General features: G+C 42.0%; 1 protein-coding gene across 2 annotated transcripts in view; it reads right to left on the minus strand.

The window, feature by feature from the left end:
• The window catches only part of ADGRD1 (adhesion G protein-coupled receptor D1), a 367,284-nt gene that overhangs the window by 10,816 nt on the left and 334,706 nt on the right, over nucleotides 1-21,762 (minus strand). For both annotated transcript variants that reach the window (XM_029058449.2, XM_029058448.2), the window contains 2 exons: nucleotides 667-793; nucleotides 74-115 (listed from right to left, as the gene is read on the minus strand). In XM_029058449.2, the coding sequence (XP_028914282.1) occupies nucleotides 74-115; nucleotides 667-793 (169 nt within the window). The remainder of the gene's footprint in view (nucleotides 1-73; nucleotides 116-666; nucleotides 794-21,762) is intronic.

Genomic DNA, 21,762 nt, shown 5'->3' on the forward strand with positions numbered 1-21,762 from the left:
TTTTATCTCCTCTGAGCTCTTCTCTGAAACAAAAGCCTGTTCATTAGTGAAAAATGACTGGGCAGACATTTACCTCGGAATTCAGAAGACAGTGAAAGAGAAAGATGAAAAATCCCTGGAAGGAAAAAAAAGAGAGAGCATTAAGTTAGAAGCCTTTTGCAAATAAACACTATTTTCTTCTCTGCACAAAGGCTCCTAAAAACTCCTAAGTTGTTTCCCCAGGAGGAAAAGGAGCTCTGTTTACTGCTGACCCAGGGCTTGATTCCATAGGGATTGTGTCTGATCTGATCTACTTCAGCATTTATCAAAGGGTTGGGCACATAGTGTGCACTTAAATTCCACAATTATTATTATCGTTGTTATTATTAATGCTGAGGCGTTAGTATGGGCTCTGTTTGCCCACCTACCAGATAAAGAGCATGAGAATGATTCAGTATTTATTGAGCCCTAATAATGCACAGCACCTTACACTAAGCACAGAGAAGAGCTCAGTGGAATTAGGAGATCTGAGCCTACTCTCAGGAAGCTTACACTCTACAGATTGTCACTCCCTGTTCGCCAGTTGGAAATAGGAGTTCAATAAGTTAAACATTTCAATTACAGTTCTGTGGTTGGCAGCTGGAAACTCGATGTCCAAGCTCTCGTAATCCTAGTTCATTTACTTACTTGCAAGGAGTTAAAAATTGCAAACATGTACTGGAACACTATGGCGTGGTCGTTGACAGCCAGCACGCCGAAGATCCACGAACTTCCCAAGATTGGCAACAAAACAGCCACTGCTTTCGCTGTCAACCTGAAAGATAATAAAGGGAACAGAACATATCCCGATTAAGTTGGCAGGCAGAAAGGGGATCTTTAGCTGAGCTGGGTCCACCCATTAACCGAACAGTTTTCTACCTATTATTTATTGTTTTGCGGTGACGGGTAAGTGTCAACCCAGTGAACTCTGTTGGAATGTTTACATTTCGTCTCTGCTCGCAAGGACTTGAATGATGAACTTGTGTACTTTAGCCCGGTGAAGAAACAGAGTAGTGGTGGAGAGGTGTGCCGGGGATGCATAATACAGTGATACTGAAGTTGGTGGTTATTGGAAGGAAATAAAGGCAGGAACTACTCCTAATTAGGCTGCCTTGGGGCCAACTACCCCAGGCTGAGGACTCTAGAGAACCTATACTAGCCCACAGGACCCTCATTTTCTCAGCGTAAGGGCTGAAGAAAGAGTCAGAGCAGGAGGACTACCATTACCCAGGGGCGATGTCATGTGCCAAGGCCCCGTTTGACATAAAGTTCTGTGCCTCAAACCATCCCTTCACTTCACCTTCTCCTCTCCCCTGACTGCACCGGGAACCGACGGCCCAATAACCTCCTGGCCTTGCAATCCATAGGGGTGACCCTGGAAATTGCAGCCAGATGAGTATTTCTTTACTGATTTCAATCCCTCATTATTTATTGAACAGGAAACATCTTGGCCTAGCGGGAAGAGCGAAGTCCTAGGAGCCAAAGGACCTATGTTCTACTCCTATCTCTGCCAAATGCCTGCTGTGTGACTTCAGACAAGATACTGTACTTCTCTGTGCCTCAGTTACTTTATCTGTAAAATGGGGATGCAATTCCTGTTCTCCTTCCTATTGAGACTGTCAGTCCCATGCGGGACAGGAAGAGTGTCCAACCTGATTGTCTTGTATGTACCATAGTGCTTAGTATAGTGTTTGGCATATTCTAAATGCTGAATAAATACCATAGTAATCATTAATACAATGTACAGCAAACTGTACTAAGTGCTTGGGAAAGTAGAGAAGAGAAAGTAGAGAAGCAGTGTGGCCTAGTGGAAAGAGCACGGGCTTGGGAGCCAGAGGTCATGGGTTCTAATCCCAGCTCCACTACTTGTCAGCTGTGTGACTTTGGGCAAATCACTTAACTTCTCTGTGCTTCAGTTACCTCATCTGTAAACTGGGGATTAAGACTATGAGCCCCACGTGGGGCAACCTGAATACCTTGAATCTACCCCAGCACTTAGAAGAGTGCTTGGCACATAGTAAGCACCTAAATACCATTATTATTATTATCGTTATTATAATAAAATACAGTTGGAAGACACGATCGCTGCCCACAAGGAGCTTACAACCTAGTGGGAATTCCATTCAAAATTATGGTGTTTTGGAAGAAAACTGATTAGGACAGTAGAAATTCAACAGGCTTCCTACAAGATATCACACAAGCTGAATCACTTCACATAATAACATATTTTTTTGAAGCTAGAAAAAAACACCATCCTCATTTCACTGTTGAACTCCTCTTGGTCGGCTCTTTCCCAAATGGCAGAAAAGGACACCAACGAATCCAATTGTTTTCTCTCAACTTTGTTTTCCTAACCACGGTCTTTCGCCGGCCAAGATCGAACTGTTTACCCTGGATAAAAGCTAGACCTCAAACGTCCTTCTGTATTGTTTTGCCGTTGCTTACAGTAGGGGTGCTGAGCCCAGGGAAGCATTGCTTCTGATACCTTTGATATACCTTTAAAAAAAAGCAGGTATTGAATCGCCATTTTACAGATAAGGAAAGTGAGGCACAGAAAAGTGAAGTGACTTGCCCAAGATCCCATAACAGGCAAGTAACAGAACCAGGATTGGAACCCAGGTCCTCTAATCCCAAGACTATGCTCTTTCCATTAGATCACAATGCTTGTGAACAACATGAGAAGCTAGTTTATTTAACAATTTTGTTAACTAAAAGTTCTCCTTTCTACTTCCCCCCTATGCAAACCTTTTCTTTCCTTGTGTGACCTTGGGTAATTCACTTAACTTCTCTGTGCCTCAGTTACCTCATCTGAAAAATGGGGATTAAGAATATGAACCCCATTTAAGACAGGGACCGTGTCCAACCTGATTTGCTTGAATCCATCCCAGCACTTAGTTCAGTGCCTGGAACATAGTAAGTGCTTAACAAATACTAAAATTATTGATATAATTATTTTTATTATTTCCTTTCAGACCATGACAACCCTCAAACAATCTTCACCGACTCCAAGTTCTGCCAATCAGGCCCATCCTTTGCCGCCTCTTCAATTTCAAAACTCGGTCAATAGAGTTTTTTTGTTGTTTTGTCTGCCTCCCCTCTGGGCTGCTTCTTAAGTCCTGAGAAATGAAGAGAAGTGACAGAAGTTCACTTCAAAAGCCAAGATGAGGCACGTCCAAGCACATCCTATGCCAGGTTGCACTGCTACTAAGCATGGGATGAGGCGATTGGGATCACTTTCCTCCTGCTCTCATTTCATTTTTGTTTTCCTCCTGTCCTTGTGTACATTGTCAGTAGTTGATGGTGCAGATGGATTGTACTGCCAGCCATTAGGAAAAAAATATCACTATTAACAGGGAACAAATTGTATTGCTTTTAAGAAGGCGAGGCATAACTCACAAATCAATTTTATTGGTTATATGGAAAGCTAATCCTTTTAAGGCATCCAGTTTCCGCAATTTCCGACATCCTGTCTGATGCCCGAGACCCATAAACCCTCATTAGAGGAAATTAAGGGGAGAAGTTTATCTCTAGAAAACAGACTTTTCTCCTGAGAAATTCATTGAGGCCTTTTCCCTACAAACAGGATGTGGAATGCAAACTTATTCCTGGAGAGGGTGAAAGTAGAGGGTTGCTCTTAGAGTCTTCTGACCTCATTTCTCCTCCAATAGATTCATTCTCTCTCTCTCTCTCTTTCTTTCTCTCTCTCTCTCTATTCCCTGCCCCAATCCATTCCCTCCCCTCTATAGAAGGCATATACCAAGGGAATTTACATTTCAAGGAGGCAAACTTGTCTTGCCTACTAGCTGGTGACAATTCATGCAATACAGACTCATTCACTCATCTAGTGCTGCCAGAAGGATACTTACTCATTTACTCAAGTGATGTGGATTCTTTTGAAGCCTGGTGTAGTAAGTAACTTGAGAAGCTAAGGAATAAAGTGTTTTTTTTTTTTTTACTGTTGTTTCTGAATTGTTGAATTTATCCTGAATTTTTACCTCTGAGTATCTGCCTTCTGCCCATTTGGATTTTGAGTCTTTTGAAGACTCAGGCCTACTGACAGAATTGATACCCATGTGGTCTTATTATATGGTCTTCCCAGCACATAATGCAGGGTTTCACCCATTGTAAATGTTTAATAAATGTCATTATTTCATTCTAGCTCTTATGAAACACCTGGAAAATGTGAAGACCTGGAGGATTAAGTATAGGAGGAAATTACAAGGTACCCAGTTTCTCACTCTCTGTTATCAATTAATCAATAAATCAGTGATGCTTTTTGAGCACTCACTGTGTTTACCCTTTATGAAGCACCTGGGACAGTACGACACAGTAGAGTTAGTCGAAGTGTTTTAGGCAAACATTGTAGTGAGAGAATGCGGTGACTCTGAACATTGAGAGAATAAATCAATACAGGAAATTGAGTAATTGTCAGTTATGAGTTTCTGAAGAGACTCACCATCTTTAGATGCTGCAGAGAGAAGGGAGCTGCAACAGGACGACTCAAATTCTGAACTAGAATGGCCATCACTTTGGTTTTTAGGGGGCCCATCTCCTTTCCGGTACAAAAACAAAACCAAGCCCTTTCTGGATCCATATTAATATTCTCAGCACGAGCCTCCCTCATGTAGGAAGATTCCCAGCTAGGCAGTACGCTTTAGAACTGGATTTCCCCTACAACATCATCATCAATGGCATTTATTGAGTGCTTACCGTTTTCAGAGAATTGAACTAAGTACCTGGGTAAATAGATTCACTCTCCATGGTTAGCTTACAGTCTAATTGGGGAGACAGATATTAATATAAATTAATAGTTTTAATATATAATTTGTAGATGTGTACACCAAAGGAGGAGCTCAGGCTTTCTAAACCACAAGTATAAGGTAACAGATCACTCATCAACATCACTTGGATATAGTGCTCATATATATATGAGCAATATAACAGTGCTCAGCATGTAGTAAGCACTTAACAAATACCACCATAACTATATAGCAAGATGCATCCATTAGCTAGCTGAATTAATGAGAACAATGATCAGTGGGATATTTATTCTCAAGTAAGACCACTTAAGACCTAATCAGTAATCAATGATCAGTTCTTTATAAAACCAAGCAGACTGTCATATTCTTATTTATTTCTCAGCTTCCCACTGAGTTTAAAGCACTCAATCAGCCTGCCCCCTCCTACTTCACCTCGCTACTCTCCTACTACAACCCCAACCGCACACTTCACTCATCTAATACCAACCCTACTCACAATCACGATCTCATCTATCTCTCCGCCGACCTCTTGCCCACATCATGCCTCTGCCTGAAATGCCTTTCCTCTTCATATACAACAGACAAGTACATTCCCCACCTTCAAAACCTTAGTGAAGACATGTCTCTTCCAAGAAGCTTTCTCTGAGAAGCCATTTCCTCTTCTCCCATTCCCTTCAGCATTGCCTTTATTTTCACCCTTTTTTCACCCCCTTCCTCAATCCCACAGCACTTCCTACACTTGATAAGCACTCAGCAAATGCGACTGCTTAATTGATTGAGCTCCACTCTAAATCAACAGAGAAGCCACATCTGTGTATGCTAGGGAAGTTAAATAGGGAGATACCAACTGGGTGTTGGTAGTACAGATTCTCCCAGAAGCTAGTACAGACAATCGTGGCCCCACATGAAGCTAATCAACAACTGCAAAATGCAAATGGAGGCTGAAAGTCTCTTTTAACAAGATGGGGCTGACCCTCCCTACACAGAAGATGGATTGGTTTTTCCCAGGTGCACTGTTTATTTCTTCACTCTGACATTCTCTCTCTCACTGAGAGCCAGAGTTGAAATAATTTCCAGGAGAGATGGCAGGAAGCCTTCTCTCCTCCCTCCTCCTGGAGCTCTGGTCATGTGGATACCAAAGGAGACCAGTGGTTCTATTTACTGATATGAAAAGAGCAGACAGGATTTCTTGGACATCAATTTCATTTCTGGAGCAGCCTCAGCAATATCCTCTCTTCATTCAGTCATATTGATTGTGCACTTACTGCAGTGAAGTGAGGAAGGAAAGGAGAAGGTGGTGGAATGCTTTAAAGCCAAGAGTGAGGAGTTTTTGTCTGATGCAGAGGGGTTCCCATCTAACCCCTTCCAAGGAGAGATTAAAGTCTAGTCTCCTCTAACCTTGGCTAATCTCCCAAAACAATCCTGCCAACACATTTCACTCTTCTAATGCCAACCCATTCACTGGACCTCAATCTTGTCTTTCCCATGTAGTACCCCTTACCCAAATCTTCCCTCTGGCCTGGAACTCCCTCCTCTTGCATATTCAACAGACTATCACTTTCCCTATCTTCAAAGTCCTATTAGGATCTTATATATTCTCTAAGAGGCTTTCTCTGACAAACCCGTCATTTCCCTAATCATTTGCCCTCCCTTGTACCTTGCCTAACAATCAATGGTTTTTATTGAGCACTTACTGTGTGTAGAGCACTATACTGAGTCCTTGCGAGACTTCAGTGCAACAGAGTTTGTACACAAGTTGCTAAATTGGTAAAAGAGATATACAAGCAAGTCGAATACAAACTATATGGAAAGTCTCATGGCCTAGTGGAAAGAGACTGGGCCTGGGAATCAGAGGACCTGGGTTCTGCTCCCAACGCCACTACTTGTCTGTTGTGTGACCTTGGGCAAGTCACTTCACTTCTCTGTGCCTCAGTTGCCTCATTTGTAAAATGGGGATTAAGACTGTGAGCCCGTGTAGGACATGGATTCTGCCCAACCTGATTTGCTTGTACCCACCCAGCATGTAGTACAGTTTCTGGCACACAGTAAGCACTTAATAAATACCAGAATTATTATTATTATTATTGTTACAAGTTCCCTGTTTACAATGAGCTTAAACTCTAGAAGAGGACAGAGACTTTAATATAAATGTATAATTTATAGATATGTACATAAGTGCTGGAAACAAATAGCAAATGCCCAAAGATCACCGATCCAAGTGCAGAAACAAGGCAGAAAGGAAAAGGAGCCAGGGAAAAGAGGTTTAGTCAGGGAAGCTCTCTTGGAGTTTTTTTTAAATTTCCCTATTTATTTTGTTAATGAGATGTACATCACCTTGATTCTATTTATTGCTATTGTTTTAATGAGTTGTACATCCCCTTGATTCTATTTATTGCTATTGTTTTTGTCTGTCTGTCTCCCCCGATTAGACTGTAAGCCCATCAATGGGCAGGGACTGTCTCTGTTGCCGATTTGTACATTCCAAGCACTTAGTACAGTGCTCTGCACATAGTAAGCGCTCAATAAATACTATTGAATGAATGAATAAATAAGAAAATGTGACCTTAATAAGAAAACTCCTCTGTCCACATTACTGTCTAGTCTTAGAGTTCAGCTTTCTGGCGGTGAAATCTTCTCCCTTGAAGAGAACACAAGGGCTGCATCTCTATGGGTATAGGGGTGGTTATTATTTCCTAAAATAAATGATTTTCTCCAAATTGTGCCTGCCCAAGAGGGTACTCAATAAATATCTCATGGCTTACTGGAAAGAGCACAGGACTGGCAGACGACCTTAATAATTTGGTGCTAGATCCCTTAAGTACTCATCAGAACCAAGTCTCACAGCATTTATATGCATATCCTTATGCTCTGCTGCTTCCCCTATCTGTCACTGATTTTAATATATGTCTCCCCCAACTAGACTATAAGATGCTTGAGGGCAGGATATTTTATTGTACTCTCCCAAGCATTTAGTGCAGAGCTCTGCACATGGTAAGAGCTCAGTAAATACCATTAAGTGACTGAAGATCACTCCTCAGATTGTCTTCCCTATCAGCCATTTCTCCAAAACTGCTTGGCAAATGGGTCCAACTCAGGACAATCAGTCCAACTGCTGGATAAGAAAGAAGCCTCCCAATGCCCATCAGCATTTCCAATGGTCAGTTCCCGCCTCCCTGGAGAAGACCAGGCCTGTCCGGGATTTCCTGAATGGACAGGACCCATTCAGATGAATGGACCTGTATCGGCCCTGGTACCAAACTCACAGCAGCTCTCATTCCAGCCGTCTGCTTATAACGTGAGAATGGATTTTCAATTTGATGATGCTCAGAGCTAGAGCTGTTCTGCTCTCGTTAGCTTTAATTAGACTTTCATGGGTATATAGCCATGAATCAAGTTTCAGACTGAAATTGGGTTTATCAGGTTATGCATGATTGGTCAATTGAGAAGAAACGGTATTATCAAGAAACTCTCCTCTGCCCATTCTAGTGTGGCAGGGTAAAGCAAGCAGATTAGTCCCCAGTTAGGTTAAGTGAATATATTCCATATATCCTTGCCATCCATCATCGCACGATCAATGGCATTTATTGAGTGCTTTCTGGGTGCAGAACACTGTCCTAAGCACTTGAGAAAGCAAAATACAATAGAGTAAGGAGATGCAATAAATGTTTACTAGGTATAGAGCACTGTAATAAGACTTGTTCCCTGCCCACAAGGAGCTTACAGGCTTTATCAGTTCTGCAGATGAAGAAAGAGAAGAAAATGATTTATCTGGAACAGCATCTTTTCTCCTATTTCTTCTAAATTTGAAAACTCCTTTGTCCACATTCCTGTCTAGTTTTAGGGTTCAGCTTTCTGAGAGTGGAATCTTCTCCCTTGAGGAGAACACGACAGCTGCATCTCTATGGGTATAGGGGTGCTTATTATTTCCTAAAATGTAAGATTCTTCTCCAAATTATGCCTGCCCGCAGGGGATATTCAATGAATATCTCATGGCCTAGGAAAGAGCACAAGCCTGGGAATCAGAGAGCCCGGGTTCTAATCCTGACTCTGCCACTTTCCCACTGTTTGATCTTGGACAAGTCACTTGAACTTTCTGTGATTCAGTTTCCTCTTCTACAAAATGGGGATTAAGTACTTGTTCTCCCACCCCCTTGAACTGTGAGCTTGATGAAAGACAGAGACAGCAGAAGCAGCGTGGCTTAGTGGAAAGAGGCTTGGGAGTCAGAGGTTCGTGGGTTCTAATCCCGGCTCCGTCACTTATCAGCTGTGTGACTTTGGGCAAGTCACTTAACTTCTCTGTGCCTCAGTGCACAGAGGCACAGTTACCTCATCTGTAAAATGGGGATTAAGACTGTGAGCCCCACTTGGCACAATCTGATTACCATGTATTTACCCCAGTGCTTTAAACAGTGCTTGGTACATAGTAGCACTTAACAAACACCATCATCATCATTATTATTATTATTATTACTATGACTTGCCTCAGGTCACACAGCAGACAGATGAGCCTGTGGTTGGGTAGGGATTGTATCTATCTGTTGCTGAATTGTACTTTCCAAGCACTCAGTACAGTGTTCTGCACACAATAAGTGCTCAATAAATACGACTGAATGAATGAAACAGGTGGAGCCTGAATTAGAACCATGCCCTTCCGATTCTCAGGATTTCCATGCCAGTACTCTATCCACTACAGAGGTTACACTCAAAAGAAAAGGAAGGAAAAGAGGTAAGCCTACCCAACCCCACTTCTACACCAACTTCCCCCAACCCACCACCCAGCAGGATGCCTCCCTCATTTCCCAGCTGGACATTCCCAAGAACCCTCAGGCAACTTTTCCCCCCAACACAAGAGCCCTGGAGCTAACTTCTGAAGAATCCCAAATCCTGAACACTTGGGAAAACTGATCTGGGCCTTAGAGGTCTTTTCTCCATAGTCTCTGTTAGTGGGGCTGAAGCCCCCAGGCTCCTATCCTGAGTTCTCCTCTCTTGCTCACTATCTCTGCATCTCAACCCCAGAATCCTTTGAATCTGAGCTAAATTCTATGTAAGCATACGGTCTCTCAATACTTGCTACTTTGAAAGTCCATATCCTTTCTGCCCTTCCGGCCATGGATTGTGAGTTCTCTGTGGGCAGAGAATGTGTGTTTGTTGTTGTACTGTATTCCTCCCAAGTGCTAAGTACAGTGTTTTGCACACAGTGAGCACTCAATAAATATGATTGAATGAATAAATGGTTGCATTACCTGTCCTCATGGTGGAGATCACATGTCCTGCATAAACTATGCTTTGAAGAGAATTTTTTCACTCATGAAGTCATCTTTTTTGAATACTTACTGTTTGCAGACCACACAGTACTAAGCGCTGGGGAGAGTGCAATATAGTAGAAGAGAAGCAGCATGGCTCAGTGGAAAGAGCACGGGCTGGGGAGTCAGAGATCATGGGTTCAAATCCCAGCTCCACCATTTGTCAGCTTTGTGACTTCGGGCAAGTCACTTGATTTCTCTGGGCCTCAGTTCCCTCATCTGTAAAATGGGGATTAAGACTGTGAGCCCCCCATGGGACAACCTGATCACCTTGTATCCTCCCCAGTGCTTCAAACAGTGCTTTGCACATAGTAAATTCTTAACAAATACCAACATTATTATTATTACCATAATAATTATTATGGTACTTCATTCAATCATATTTATTGAGCACTCTGTGCAGAAAACTATACTAAGTGCTTGGAAACTCCAATTCAACAATAAAGGTAAACAATCCCTGCCCACACCGGGCTTATGTGCCAAGCGCTGTTATAAGTGCTGGGGTAAATACAAGCTAGTCAGGTTGGACACAGTCCCTGTCCCACATGCGGCTCATAGTTTTGATCCCCATTTTACAGATGAGGTAACTGAGGCCTAGAGAAAATAAAATGATGGTATTTGTTAAGCGCTTATTATATGCCAAGCACTGTTCTAAGCACTGGGGTAGATACAAGACAATCGGGTTGTCCCACGTGGGGCTCACAGTCTTAATCCCCATTTTACAAATGAGGTAACTGAGGTACAGAGCAGGTAAGTGGTTTGCCCAAGGTCACACAGCAGACAAGTAGTGGAGTCAGTATTAGAACACACATCCTCTGACTCCCAAGCCCAGTCTCTTGTCACTAAGCCATGTGACTTGCCGAAGGTCAAATAGCAGAAATGTGGCTGCCCCCGGATTAAAAACCAGATCTTTCGGACTCCCAGGCTCGTGCTCTATCCACTAAACAACACTGCTTCTCTCTAATAATATAATAATAAACAGACATATTCCCTGCGCACAAGTTTACAGTCTAGCAGGAAGAATTAAAATAGTCACTTGCCAATTGCTCCTTGTATGATTTTGGGTAAGTGACTTCTCTGCACCCCCACTTCCTCATCTGTAAAATGGAGATTAAATACCTGTTCTCCTTCACTGTTAGATGGTGAACCCCATGTGGGTCAAGAACAGTGTCAATTCTGATTATCTTATATCTACCCTAGTGTTTAACACAGGGATTAAATATTAGGTATTTAGGTACTTAATACCACCATTATGAAAATGTCCTTTGTTATCATCTTTGGTTTTGTGCAATTAATTTCATATGCCTACTTGTGTTTTTTCCCCTCTGAACTGTAGCCTCATTTATGTTCTTCCATCTTATTTCTCTTGATTTTGGTAAAATTCTTATATTTGAGTTATTTTAAGAATCATAATAATAATAATGTTGGAATTTGTTAAGCGCTTATGTACCAAGCACTGTTCTAAGCACTGGGGTAGATACAAGGTAATCAGGTCATCCCACATAGGGCTGACAGTCTTCATCCCCATTTTACAAATGAGGTAACTGAGGCATAGAGAAGTTAAGTGACTTGCCCAAGGTCACACAGCCGACAAGTACTGTGTGTCAGTACTTTGGCACACAGTACATGCTTACCTAATACCATTATTATTAGTATTATTAAGTGCTCTCTATGGCCAGGACTGTACTAAGCACTGGGTGGAAACAAGCAAATCGGGTTGGACACAGTCCCTGTCCAACGTGGGGCTCACAGTCTCAATTCCCGTTTTACAGGTGAGGTAATCGAGGCCCAGAGAAATGAAGTGACTTGCCCAAGGTCACACAGCAGACAAGTGGTGAAACTGGGATTAGAACCCATGACCTCTGACTCCCAAGTCTGTGCTCTTTCCACTAAGCCATGCTGCTTCTCTATAATTATTTTCCCTCCAGATCACTGCTTTTTGCATTCATTTATGTTTAAGAGATATCCTACATCTTTGAGGAATGATGTGCAAATCTAGCTTTGTTGCTAGGCAATTGGAGTGTCTGGTCCAGAGATATACGTCAATTTCTTATAGCACCGGTCGAGGTGCCTGTTTGCATAAGTGTTTTCTTTATGAGCACACATAACTGCGATACTTTTTTCTTATTATTCTGTGTTAAGATGATATATTATTCTTGGGTTATAAATAGAATTGAGGCTATAAATGCAACACTTGTTTAAGTTCTTAGGTTATCTTGGTTTATACTGGGTCTCATTATTCCGTGATCTGTTCCTAGAGACGCAGCGTAACCTAGTGGAAAGAGCACGGATCTGGGAGCCAGAGGATCTGGGTTCTAATCCCAGTTCTGCCACTCTTCTGCTGTGTGACCTTGGGCAAGCCACTCCTCTGAGCTTCAGTTTCCTCATCTGCAAGATGGGGGTTCAGTTCCCCGTTCTTCCTCCTACTTAGACACCGAGATAAGTAAATCGGGTTGGACACAGTCTCTGTCTTATGTGGGGCTCATAGTCCCAATCCCCATTTTACAGATGAGGTAACTGAGACCCAGAGTAGTGAAGTGACTTGCCCAAGGTCACAACAGACAAGAGGTGGAGCTGGGATTAGAACTCATGACCTTCTGATTCCCAGGCCTATGCTCTATCCACTATGCCATGCTGCTTCATAATAATTATGGTATTTTTTAAGCACTTACTCTATGCCAGGCACTGTTCAAAGCGCTGGGGTAGCTACAAGATAACTGGGCTGGATACAGTCACTGTCCCACACAGACTTCACAGTCTTAATATCCATTTTACAGATTGAGGGAACTGAGGCACAGAGAAGTTAAGTGACTTACCCAAGGTCACATAGCAGATGAGTGGCAGAGCCAGGATTAGAACCTATGACCTTCTGATGCCCGAGCCCCTGCTCTATCCACTAGGCCGTGCTGCTTCTTCCCATTATTATTATTATTGAATGCTGACCGCTTAACTTTCATCGCACTACATACGTAGGGAAATGGATCATACACACACACAGACTGTAAGCCCGTCAAAGGGCAGGGACTGTCTCTATCTATTACCGATTTGTACATTCCAAGCACTTAGTACAGTGCTCTGCACATAGTAAGCGCTCAATAAATACTATTGAATGAACTTACACACACACACATATGCACATATGCCCACATACATATAACCCCTAGATGAATTTCCACATTTGAACATCAGCAGGAGGTCTCTTAATCAAAGGGTCAAAAAGGAAACAAGCACCTACAGGAGTGAAAATAGAAATGGGAAAAGATCATCAGAGCAGTTCAAACACGTAAAAGAATCTTTCTTAGAGGTCTTCAAGGACAGTTTGGTTAAGTGAGCTGAGGTGGGACGATAGAATGTTTTTCCAGGACAGGTAGAGCTTAGCTTATCTCCAAGTTTTCAGTGTATTCATTCATTCATTCACTCAATCAATCATATTTATTGAATGCTTACTTTGTGCAGAGCACTGTACTAAGGGTTTGGAATGTACGATTCACCAACAGAGACAATCCCTGCCCAACAATGGGCTCACAGTTTTGTACCCAAGGCATGAAACAAAGGCTATTTTCCCTGGGTTAAGACCTTCAATCAATTGGACACATTTCTTCTCCAGCAGATTCCCTGGTTTTGTCAGGGGTGTTTTTCTCTCCTAGCTGGATCTCTACTAGTGTATTAAATGTTCATTAACTGCTAAATTATGAGTCAAGAGACTGCCTTCAACCAAGCAAACCTCACTATGACCTTCCTGGGTACCTTTTCCAACCTCCACCAACTTGGAATGGTAAAGAAAAGAATATGAAGAAGGTTATTCATTGCAATTCTGAGTACCCTCACAATTCAGCTCTAAACCGGGTACAATTTTAGACTCCGTCTAATCACTACTGCCAAAAAAAAAATCATCTGGCCTAGAAAAAAAAAAGGAGAAAACTTTCAGATAAATCTTTACTTTCCCCCCATTAAATTATTTTATAGTGGGTCATAATTTTCAGGTGTCTTATTGATTCAGGTTCCATTATAGACCACTGCATTAGGTAACGATGTAGCCCATTAAATTTTCAACTCAGCACTGCTTCACAGTCTGAAGACACAAATCCTGAAATTTGGAGGAAAGATTTTATGCAGCTTGAAGCAAAGACCTTTTGCTGTGAAAATCTTCTCAGTTAGGCATGTTGCCCTTTAACCTAAGAATAATAATAATAATGATAATTAATAATTTTGGTATTCGTAAAGCTCTTACTATGTGTCAGGCTCTGTACTAAGCCCTGGGGTGGATACAGGCAAATCGGGTTGGATACAGTCCCTGTTCCATGTGGGGCCCACAGTGTCAATCCCCATTTTACAGATGAGGTAACTGAGGCCCAGAGAAGTGACGTCCCTTGTCCAAGGTCACACAGCAGACAAGTGGAGGAGCTGGGATAAAAACTCTTGACCTTCTGACTCCCAGGCCCGTGTTCTTTCCGCTACACCATGCTGCTTCTCCTGAAGCAGGATGAAGAAGCGAGAAGAAGTGAGGCCTAGTGGAAAGAGCCCAGGCCTTGGAGTCAGAGGACCTAGATTCTAATACCAGCTCTGCCACTTGCCTGCTGTGTGAACTTGGGCAAGTCACTTCACTTCTCTGGCCTCAGTTTTCTTAACTGTAAAATGGGGATTCCATACCTGTTTCCCCCTCCTACTTAGACCGTGATCCCCATGTGGAACAGGAATTGTGTCCATCCTAATGATTTTGTCTCAACCACAGTGCTTAATACAGTGTTGGTTACCTGATAAGTGCTTAATAAATACCAAAATCATCACCACTGTTATTTATTGAGCACTTACCCTAAGGTACTGAAAATATCAATACTATAATAAAAATAGAATACCCTTCCAAAACAATATACTGCCATACTAATAAGACTATCATAATAATACCATACCATAATCATATACACTATCATGCTACTAGTCTTATTAATATGGTAGCATATTATTATGATAGGGTATTATTATTATTATAAATTCCCCTCAGTCTGATGCTAATTAAACAGATCCACATAGCTCCATGACTTCACTAGAGGTTCCTTTCTCCCAGTATAATACAGTGCTCTTCTTCTGAGCCGTTGCCACTGATGAAAGAATAATCTTGGTGCAAAAAATGGAAATTCCGTGGCGCGTTTCTACTAAACGTTGAGCTCTGCAGCCTTAAGTTCCCATGCTAGCAAAAAGAGCCCGGAACTGGGAGTCAGTCTAACTCAGGTTCAGCCGCTAGTCTGCTGTAGGATCCTGGACGAGTCTGTGTTTCAGTTTCCTCATGTGTAAAATGGAGAGAGAATACCCCTTCTTCCTCTAGCTCTAACTGAATGGGGAGGTACTTTGTCTAATCTGATTGGCTTGTATCTACTCTAACATTGAGCAAGGGGCTTGGCACATAGTAAGCATTTAATAAACGTCATCAGTATTACTACTTTCAGGATTCCAGACCCAACAAGAGTCAGCCTGGTCCCCGAGCCAGCAGCTCGTCTGGGCCTGCCAACCACTGCTTGCAATGGTTTAGACTGTGAGCCCGTTGTTGGGCTGGGATTGTCTCTTATCTGTTGCTGAATTGTACATTCCAAGCGATTAGTACAGTTCTCTGCACATAGTAAGTGCTCAATAAATACGATTGAATGAATGAACCACTGCACAGGTGCACTTCCTTATGTCTGCAGAAGCAGAAGGAAGGCAGGAGTTGGCCTTTCCCAACTCGTGGCATATTGGAAAGGCTGCGCTGCTTTCTAACCGACTGCTGGCAGCAGAGCTGAAGAATTTGTGCAATAATAATAGCAGTTGTACCCACTTAGTGCCATCTAGGCATTGGCAAAATATAGAATAAAGAAATACCCTGGGTACTGTTTCAGCTGCTTATTTTAACATTTTATTTTGGACTACTGAATCGGTCACTTACAGTAATATGTTATCATTCGTGTCTTTCATTTCTTTTAGAGAAGCAGTGTGGTCCAGTGGAAAGAGCACGGGCTTGGAAGTCAGAGGTCATGGGTTCTAATCCCCAAGCCGCCACTTGTAAGCTGTGTGACTTTGGGCAAATCACTTAACTTCTCTGTGCCTCAGTTACCTCATCTGGAAAATGGGGAATAAGACTGTGAGCCCCATGTGGGACAACCTGATCACCTTGTATCGCCCCCCCCCCCCCAGTGCTTAGAACAGTGCTTTGCAAATAGAAAGCACTCAACAAATACCATCATTATGATTATTATTTCCCAAGCCCTCAGTACAGTGTTATGCACATATTAAATGCCTTCAGCAATGATTCTTGATCGACTGATCCTTATCATACTATATATCCACATTTCTCCACTTTCTTCCTGTACTTGGATCACAAGCTCTGTGTAGGACAGGGACTGTGTGTGAACTGATTATCTTCTATCTACTCCAGCGCTTAGGAAAGTGTTTTGAAAATATTAAATGCTTAATAAATGGTATACCTAACAAAACGGTAATCAACGGAACTCTTTACCAATATTCAATTATTCTTTTCTGAATCTTACTAATGAAGAAAGTCTACAATTCAGAGCATATATATCAGTTAAGAAGCAGCATGAACTAGTGGAAAGAACATAGGCCTGGGAGTCAAAGGATCTGGGTTCTAATCCTATCTGTGCCACTTGCCACCTGTGTGACCTTGGGCAAGTCATTTAACTTCTCTGTGCCTCAGTTTCTTCTCTATAAAATAGAACTGCTCTCCCTCCTACTTGAACTGTGAGCGCCTTGTGGGACACAGACTGTGTCCAACTGTGTCCAACCCTTCTGCTTAATAGATATCAGCATGTACTTAAATACCACAATTATTATCATTATTAAATTAGCAATAGCTTTATGGATTCATTATTCCTCTTTACAATCAAATTGAATAAAGAGAAGAGATAATGGAGGCCTCAGTATTCAAATCCAGAGTATCACTATCCCATTCCCATCAACGTAGGAGATAGTGCCTGTTTTCTTGTAGTAAAATGCAACTGAGTTTCCTATTTTTAGTTTCTTTTAGCTGGTTATGTATACAGGTAAAGTATGCCTAAACACCCTAATTGATCTGAAAAAGGCTTGAAGAATTTCATTTGGCAAAATACCAAAGCTGCCACAATTTGCGGTGTTAAAAAAGAGAAGACATTTTGTGGATGAAAGTGTCGATGCCAACTGCTAAAGGGAAAAACAGCATTCTGGTCAAGACTTGGTAACTGAATTCAGACACTTTTAAATTAGGTCGCATTCCCTGCTTCATGAGTATTAAATAGGAAAGTATTCACATTCACCCGAGTAAGAAGATGTGTTCTTTTTTTCCTCTTTTTTCCACATTACGGTAATATATTGTCATTTGTGTCTTTCACTTCTGTTAGAGAAGCAGCATGGCCCAGTAGAACGAGCACAGGCTTGGGAGTCAGAGGTCATGGGTTCTAACCCCCACTCCGCCGCTTGTAAGCTACAGCCCAATTAATAATAGACCTACTGGCATTCACAAATTAGTAGCAGTCATCCACTGCCTGGGATGTATGCCCCTGTAATCTTTCATTACTTCCAACACCCATGTTTAGAACTCCTGTGTTTTCTCATCTATTCAGGAGTCTTTCCCTTGTGTTTAGTCAAACTGATCCAAAGAATAGTTGTGCTCTGTCACATTCAATGAGCCAATTGCTTAATTAGTTTTCAGACATCAGCAAGCAATCCTCTTTTCCCTCACTAATCGCCAACACTCAATACCCTTGTCTTAGAAAATGGTCTTTATATACGCAAGGCTCTCTGTCCCCATTTGACACCAGCCACGCCCAGTGAGACCCTCACACATCTTGGAAGATGGTCAGAAATTTAATTGCAAAGTAATGAGCAAGGGTTTCCGGTAGCAGATAGATGCCTCTCTGAGAGTTGTGGATAACTGAGGGTTCCCCAGGAAGTTCTTGCTCAGCTCCTGCTGAGATTTTCTATGGCTCAGGTCTGGCAACGACAGGGCAGGGCCACTGTTGGGCCCTGAGGGGTGGCACATGACTGGCAACTCCACCTCCTTCCCCTTCTCCCCCATTCCCTGTTCCATCAGCACCTTCGGTTAACATTCAGTAAGGGCCCAGTCATTGTCTATCCCCCTGCAATCAGAGCAGGAGCCAGGATTGGCTGGCATAGGATTTCTCCTTCGGGATGGTCCAATAAATTCTGTTTTCCTCTTTAATCAGTCAGCCAGGCAAAGGGAATTTATTGCATGCCTACAGGGTGCCTGGTTCTTCTAAACTTTCCAGCAGAAGGTGCATGCAGAGTGTCAGTGGGGCTTCCACCATCTGGCTTAGGGTATTTCAGATCTGTAGGCCTACCGCTCTCTGGGGCAAGGACCAATAGCAAAGATGCCACGGTGTCCCTCTGACGATCCAATACTGGCCTCTTGCAGCCCTGGACCACCTTCACAGCCCCCTTCCTCTGCTCTTGGACATGAACTGCAGAGCGCTGCTGGGGGAAATCCAGACACCAGACCAATCTTCTCTAACTCAAAGATCCTTACCTATCAATCAATCAATCAAGTAGATATTCTGAGCACTTAGTGTGTGCAGAGCACTGTACTAAATGCTTTGGAAGAGTACAGTATAACAGTATAACAGACACATTCCCCTCCCACAGTGAGCTTACAGACTAGTGGGGGAGACAGACTTCAGTGTAAGTAAATAAACTACAGATATGTACATAAGTGCTGTGCGGCTGGGAGCGGGGATGAATAAAAGGAGCAAGTCAGGATGATGCAGAAAGGAGTGGGAGAAGAGGAAAGAAGGGCTTAATCATGGAAGGCCACTTGGAGAAGATGTGCCTTCAGTAAGGTTTTGAAGCGGAGGAGAGTAATTGTCTGTCGGATATGAGGGAGGGTGTTCCAGACCAGAGGCACGACATGGGTAAGAGGTCGGCAGTGTAATAGATGAGCTTGACGTACAGTGAGAAGGTGAGAATTAGAAGAGTGAAGTGTGCAGGCTGGGTTGTAGTAGAAGACTAACGAGATGAATAGGAGGGAGCAAGGTGATTGATTGTTTTTAAACCAATGGTGAGGACCCACTGCTGTGTTACTAGCAAAATTCCCTCCAAACAACGTGCAGTTCATTGCCAAAGCTATTTGAGTATTTCTAGCTAGTTTGTAATAAAATTGAATTTTAAAGTTGCCATTAGAAAACAAAAACATCCAGTGTTATCTTGTAATAACCCTCTGATCGGAGAGTTTATTCCTTGTGATGAGAAGTCAGTCGCTCAATTTCTCTGTGCCTCATTTTCCTCATCTGTAAATACCTTTTCTCCCTCCTTCCCTAGACTGTGAGCCCCATGTAGGAGGGGGACTGTGTCTAATCTGATTATCTTTTATTAGCACTTAATGGAATGTTTGGTGCAAAGTAAGCACTTAATTATTATCATTATCTCTATTATGAATAATCATAATAATGGTAAAAAATTCCTTTAAGTAGTATAATATTAAAACCAAAATATCTCAGGTTGAAAAATGTCTTGGTCTACGGTATTAGCAGGAATAATGGTGGAAATAGTAATAGTAATCTGTAAAATGAGGATTTCCTGTTACCCCTCACATTGAGACTGTGAGCCTCATGTGGGACAGGGCTGTGTAAGACTCGAATTTTGGCCTAGTGGCAAGAACACAGACTTGGGAGTCAGAGGACGAGGGTTCTAATCCTGATCCACCACTTGTCTGCTATAAGACCCTGGGCAGGTCACTTAACTTTTCTGTGTCTCATTTATTCCATCTGTAAAATGGGGATTAAGACTGTGAGCCCCACATGGGATAATCTGATTATCTTGTATCTCCACCAGTGCTTAAAACAGTGCCTGGCACATAGTAATGCTTAACAAATGCCTCAGTTATTCTTATTATTAGTATTATTATTAGTACACTACCAGCACGATCGCAGGGGGAGGTAGGGCATTCTGGGAGCTGTGTGTCCACAGAGTGCCTATGGGTGGGAGATGACTCAACAGGATAAGATTAGTAGTATTAGTGATAATAATAGTATTTATTGAGCACCCACTTGATGAGGTGCACTCTACTTAGTAAGTAAAGAACAAAGGTGTGACACGTCCCATTTGTATAAGGGGTGCATACTCCAACAGGGGAGACAACATAAAATAATGTCTAAATAAAGAAGTCAAAATAAATAATTGATTACATGTACACACACATACATATATGTGCAAATATATACATATATATATATATATATATATATCATTGCTGAGGATGGAATTGGTTCATATAGTTATATCAATCAATACTGTTTATTGAACACTTTCTGTGTGCAGAGCATTGTACGAAGTCCTCAGGAGAGTACAAGCACTGTATTAAGTCCTTGGGAGAGTACAGCATAACAGAGTTGGTAGAAACATTCCCTGCTCACAATAAATTTATATATCTGAATCTAGACATGCTGCATTTACAAAAATTATAACTCCTCCAAGAAGTCTTCCCTAACTTCTCACACTATTCACCCTTCTTTCTGCACCACCTATATACTTGGTTCTGTAACCCTTTAGGACTTTGATACTCACCATTTTACAAATTCTTACGTTCCTCTAGAGTGTAAGCTTCTTGTAGGCAGGGAACATATCAACTCTATTATACTGTACTCTCCCAAGCACATAGTACAGTGCTCTGCACACAGTAAGCACCCAATAAAAGATTGATTGATCTACTGTTTTCACTATCTACAATTAGATTTAATATTTGTCTCTCTAGACTGTAAGCTCCTTGAGGGTGGGGATCATATCTACCAACTGTATTGTATGGTACTCTCTCAAGTGCTCAGTACACAGTAAGCTCTCAATAAATGCCATTAATTGATTGATTGGACATTATATAACAAAGTAGAACTATAGTTCTGTTGTTCTCCTCCATTAGATTATAAACTCCTTAAGGACAGAGATTAGGTCTTTGGCTCCTCTGATATTAGAATTTAGTAGCATACAGAGAAGGTCTTCGGGCAATATCATCAATTTGTTGATTGATAGATGAGATGATGAAAATACAAAGGGAGGAAAAACACAAGTAGTGTGTATATATACATATGTATATTTGTGTGTGTGTGTGTGTGTTGAGAGGCAGAGAGAGAGAGCATGAGCCCTGCAGATTGCTTTAACTACACAAGTGTAAAGGATGGCAGTTGTGTTGGTATGACCTGAGGAGGGGTAAATTAATCAGCAAATGTCTTTTTGAGGGAATGTTTTTATGAGGGTTTTGAAAATGGGGAGAGCTGTTGCCTGGCATATTGGAAGGAAGAGGAAGGAATTCAAATATAGGAAAGGGTGTGAGCAAGGAATTGAAAGAGGGAGAGTTGAAAGTGAAGAAGAATGACAAAATTAGTGGAGAAGTCTAGAGCATACTCTGGCAGGTAGCAGGAGAAGTGATATGCAAGAAGCAGAGAGGATGTGGTGAGTGTGGAAGCCAATGAGTAGCAGTTTCTGCTAGATGAGGAGGGAAATGGGTAGCCATGGGAGGTCTCTGAAGCGTTTTCTTCTTCACATAATCCTGAAGCTGTCAGATTTAGTTCACAAAAGAAAGTCATGGCCACCACTAATAGCCCCAGAGGTAGATTATGTGGAAACTGGGTGTCACAGTGAAATATTATACTTTACATTCCCTTCTCTGGGAGATTTGGATTATTATGATTAATTTCAGACCACTCTGATGA

This window comes from Ornithorhynchus anatinus, chromosome 2 (assembly GCF_004115215.2).
Source record: "Ornithorhynchus anatinus isolate Pmale09 chromosome 2, mOrnAna1.pri.v4, whole genome shotgun sequence".
Lineage (NCBI taxonomy): Eukaryota > Metazoa > Chordata > Mammalia > Monotremata > Ornithorhynchidae > Ornithorhynchus > Ornithorhynchus anatinus.